The 4,785-nt window shown below is 40.3% G+C and overlaps 1 protein-coding gene across 1 annotated transcript; it reads left to right on the top strand.

Moving 5' to 3' along the window:
• Window positions 1–233: 233 nt before the first annotated feature.
• Window positions 234–1,187, top strand: LOC307200161 (olfactory receptor 10A7-like; the record flags this gene model as incomplete). The annotated part of the gene is made up of 1 exon (XM_079948575.1): window positions 234–1,187. The coding sequence occupies one exon, from the start codon at window positions 234–236 to the stop codon at window positions 1,185–1,187; it is 954 nt and encodes a 317-aa protein (XP_079804701.1).
• Between the last annotated feature and the right edge of the window lie 3,598 nt (window positions 1,188–4,785).

Here is a 4,785-nt window from a genome sequence, read left to right as displayed (position 1 = left end):
CTAAATAATTTCTTGGACAATGTTTATTTTTCCAGTCTGATGCCTTTTAATAATGTTATTTAGGAACAATTCTACCAAAGGTTAGCTCTTGCTATGTTTAATAAAGAAAATGATTATTATACAGCCTGGCAGCCCTTGAACAAATAATCCCACATATAATCTATATTAAAAGATTGTGTATAGCTGAACAATCTTACTCTATCTTCATCAGTTATTTATGTTCTCTTTCCAGGATGCAGAACAAAAAAGAATACATTCTACAAAACAGTACTGCACCAGCTAAATTCATCCTCCTGGGTCTTTCTGATGATCCAAACCTGCAAAGTGCATTATTCTCCACTTTCCTGGCACTCTATATCATCACTCTTGTAGGAAACCTTCTCATCATTCTTCTGACGTTGGCTGACCCTGCCCTGCACACCCCCATGTATTTCTTCCTAAGAAACCTGTCTTTCCTGGAGATCTGCTACACATCAGTCAATGTCCCTAAGATGCTGGCAAACCTCCTTTCTGGAAATAAATCCATCTCCTTCATTGGATGTGCTGTGCAGACCTACTTTGTATTCTTCCTTGGTGGGTCAGAATGTTTCCTTTTGGCCACAATGGCCTATGATCGATATGTTGCCATATGTAAGCCCTTACACTACCACGTCCTGATGAGCCAAAACGTTTGTACTACTTTAGCTGTGGTGTGTTGGTTAAGTGGGTTTCTGATGTCCTTTGGTCACACCAGTAGGGTGTTTACTGTCTCCTACTGTGGCTCCAATGTGATCAACCACTTCTTTTGTGACATCCCTCCTTTGCTGAAATTGGCTTGTGGGGACACTTCTAGGGTTGAAATTGGACTCTTTGTGGGGGCTATGATTTTTGGGACTTTGCCTTTTATCCTGATCTTGATGTCTTACACTGGCATTATAACCACTATTTTGAAGATCTCATCCTCTGAAGGTCGGAGGAAGACCTTTTCCACCTGCTCTTCACACCTGATTGTGGTGACCTTGTTCTATGGTTCTGCTTGTATTACATATTTGAAACCCAATTCCACTTACTCACCAAACACTGGCAAATATCTCTCTCTTTTCTATACTGTTATAGGTCCCATTTTGAACCCCCTCATATACAGCTTGAGGAATAAAGAGGTAAAACGTGCCTTTAAAAGAATCTGGAATAGAAAGCCTTTTGGGTGATAAAAATGAACCAACACATTATGGGAGCTCCAAAATAGGTAGGAACTTGTAACTTCTAACTTCTGAAAACATTAGCTTGGATCCAGAATGATTTAGCTGAAGTGTTTTCCCTTTAAAAATAATGGGATTAGGTTAATTATGCTTTAATCTAAATCCCATTGATTTAAAAGGGAAATTAATTCATCTAACCTTGCCTGGATCTCACCTAACAGACTGGCTAGGACAACCCAGTCAGAGGAATGGGTACAAATAATAATAATAAGTAGAGATTAGAAAAGTTTTTATTGAAAAAAATTGTTTGAGGGAGGATTATGTGAGGTCCTCTACTGCTGTAACCACCAGAAAGATCTCCCACAAAGGTCTCTCTGACTTAGAAATCTTCCTACGCAATGTGCATTCTGGAATGGATGGAAAACAATGTAAAAGGTCCCATGTTCAGTCCAGTTAAGGCTGGAATAGATTCTTGCCTGAAACCCTGGAGATCTACTGCTAGCCTGCATTCAAAAGTGGGGTTTATTGCATGAGTTTTTGTTGTTTTGTCCCACTTTCTAGCATCCCTTTCATACAGCTATAACTGTTACATTCCAGAACTGTGACTTTTTGATTACTATCCCACCATGTTGCACTATATTTTAAATGGCCGGGGGGAGGGCAGAATACTGTCCCAAATTTTGTCATATGAAATTGCAATGCAAAGCTGTCATGATTTTCTGAGTCAATGCCAGTGTGGTGCAGTGGTTAAGAGCAGTGGACTCGTAATCTGGTGAACTGGGTTCACTTCCCCGCTCCTCCGCATGCAGCTGCTGGGTAACCTTGGGCTAGTCACACTTCTCTGAAGTCTCTCAGCCTCACTCACCTCACAGAGTGTTTGTTGTGGGGGAGGAAGGGAAAGGAGATTGTTAGCCACTTTGGGACTCCTTAGGGTAGTGATAAAGCTTGATATTAAATCCAAACTACTACTTCTCCTCCTTCTCCTTCTCCTTCTCCTTCTCCTTCTCCTCCCCCTCACCACCTTCTTCTTCTTCTTCTTCTTCTTCTTCTTCTTCTTCTTCTTCGGGGCTACAAGCATTCCCCCCCTGGAAACAATTAACAAGGAAGTGTGCACTAACATTTCACTAGATTTCCAGAAGTGCTTCTCGTGTTGTGTGAAATATATAATGTGAAAATTAAAAAGTCAGTAAATGCTGGGAAGGTGCAATAAAGTGGCATCTGAATACAGCTCTTGTACAGCTCTAGACCACACTGAGATAGATGGACCAATATCAGAATCAGTTTCTAGACCCCTGCCCACCATCCTGCATTGTTCAGGACAGCCCCATGACCTTCCAAATAAGGTGTTTAATGTGTCACATGTGGCTACTGCAGTAAGGAAGGAATCAGAAGCATCCCTTCCAAGGACTTTCTTAAGGGAACCTAACTTCAATTCCGAGCTTAAAAAAAAAAAAAAAACTATTGACAACAGAAAATTGACCCAATTGCCTCAACAAGTGTGCCTGTTCTGAATTTTGCAATAATATACTTAATCTCTTCCATAGAAGAAGTTGATGGTTTCACAATATAACAAGAGATGCATTGTGTATGTTTCCTGATATATATTGTTAATACTGCATTTTGTTTAATGGCCCTGGTAACACAAATTGGGTGTTGAAGAATAAATTTTGTAAATAGAAACATGTATTCATAGCATGTTGTTGTTATCAGCTTGAAGCTGATTCTGTACTTTGCATGTTCATCACTGTAGTGTCAGTCTGTATACTACAAAATACTGTGTGCAATCTATTGAGCTTGCATGGCAAATGACACTCTAGAAGGAAGAACCAGATAGTTATCTGGACCGTAGGTAACTAGCTTAGCCTAGTTATTGAACATCTCCATTCTGGGTTAACTTGAAAGTGACAAGCCTTAGAGTCTAGTTCTCTCAGAGATAAGTTGTACCAATGCAAGACATTATGATGCCTGTGGTTCAAATGGCATCCTCTGGCTCCACACTGAACAAATTCTTTTTGGCCCATTCAAACTGCTGATCCATCTCTCTCTCTCTCTCTCTCTCTCTCTCTCTCTCTCTCTCTCCATCCCTGCCCAGTTTTCACCTGCTCTGCAGTGACCTGAGAGTTGGCAAAATCATATAGTGTTAGGAGTTATATAAATAGGTCAATGTGATCACATTAATGTAGGTATGTGGAATAATTTACCAAGTAGGTTAAGGTTAGGTCAGTACCCTTAGGCACCTTGGAGTTCTGAGATTTGCCGTAGAAACCCTCTCAGGCCAATCAGTATATTTCAACCACCCACCCACCCAAAAAATCCATGAAAATGTTTGGGTTAGGGGGTAGTTTTGTGAAATCCCCCACATACCAGTTTGATTTGCTGATTCATCAGTGCATTAACATGGGAGTAAGAACCTTTAAACTCAGTGTGATTTACTTCTGAGAACAAATCAGAACTGCATTATTAATATCAGATTTGCCCCCTCTTAAAAAAACAAACAAAAGCAAAATACACCACAGTGGGACACCTTCTAAAGCTTTGGGTCTACTTTCAGATTTGGTCTTCCTCTCAGTGTTCCCCTGGAACATTCTTATTTTAAATGTGGGGTTTTCCCCCCAGTTCAGATTTTCCTAGGATTGAGAACCTCTGCATTTCAAGGGGGAAAGGTCCAGGTCAACTCTGGGATGGGGAAGATGTCATGTGAACACCTGTACACTAACAAGGGCACAGGCCAGTGCATGTCCTGTTTTTGTTCCACCATGTACAAGTGAGTCCTGGAGGACCTGTTCCCTATCCTGAAGGCATTTGTCCACCTGGGAGGGCAGAGCCCTGACTGACTCCAGCTACAAAAGCTGAGGCTGCTGAACAGAATCTTGGACAGGGGTTTTGTTCGGGGGGTGGGGGTGCTGTTACTAATATTAATGTTTTGTATCTTTATATAAGATCCTATTACGATTTATGTGGATATTTTTCAAATTGGTTGTGTATTTTTTGATGTTTTGATTTATTGTCTATGACTACTGTTGTTACGTTGTGATTATGTATTTTTTTCATGCTGTAAGCCACCTTGAGCATAGTTTAAACTATGGAAAGGCAGCATACAAATAAATCATGTATATTCTTTATGTATATATATTATGTATATATTTCCCTGAGTGGGAAAGAAAGCAGCTATTTTTAATGCAACAACCATTTTGCATTCTTCGCATTTCACAAAAGTGCCTTAGAATAGAGTTTCTGGGTTGGGAGTACATTGTGGTTGCCCCAATTCACTTTCCCCTTGAAAGAATGTTACCTCAATCCCAAAATCCAGACGGTTGCATAGAGAAAGGGGAGCATGAGCACTGCTTAAAATAATGTAATATGGGCCCTGCTTGGTCTGACCAAAGACTTCCTGCTCTCACAGTGGCCAATAGTGATGGGCAACTATGTCTATTTCAGTTTCTCTGAGTTTCTCATTTTACCTGTCTTAAGTACAGTTCACCATGTTTCCACTTCAGTTTCTGGTGTGTGTGTGTTTGTGTGTGTGTATTTATGAAACTTTGTCACCATTTTAGTGAATGTTTATCCTACAATACACATATTCATATGCAATTTTGTCTGGTATACG

Source organism: Podarcis cretensis (assembly GCF_951804945.1).
Source record: "Podarcis cretensis genome assembly, chromosome: 13".
Lineage (NCBI taxonomy): Eukaryota > Metazoa > Chordata > Lepidosauria > Squamata > Lacertidae > Podarcis > Podarcis cretensis.
This window is presented reverse-complemented; position numbering and strand designations above follow the sequence as displayed.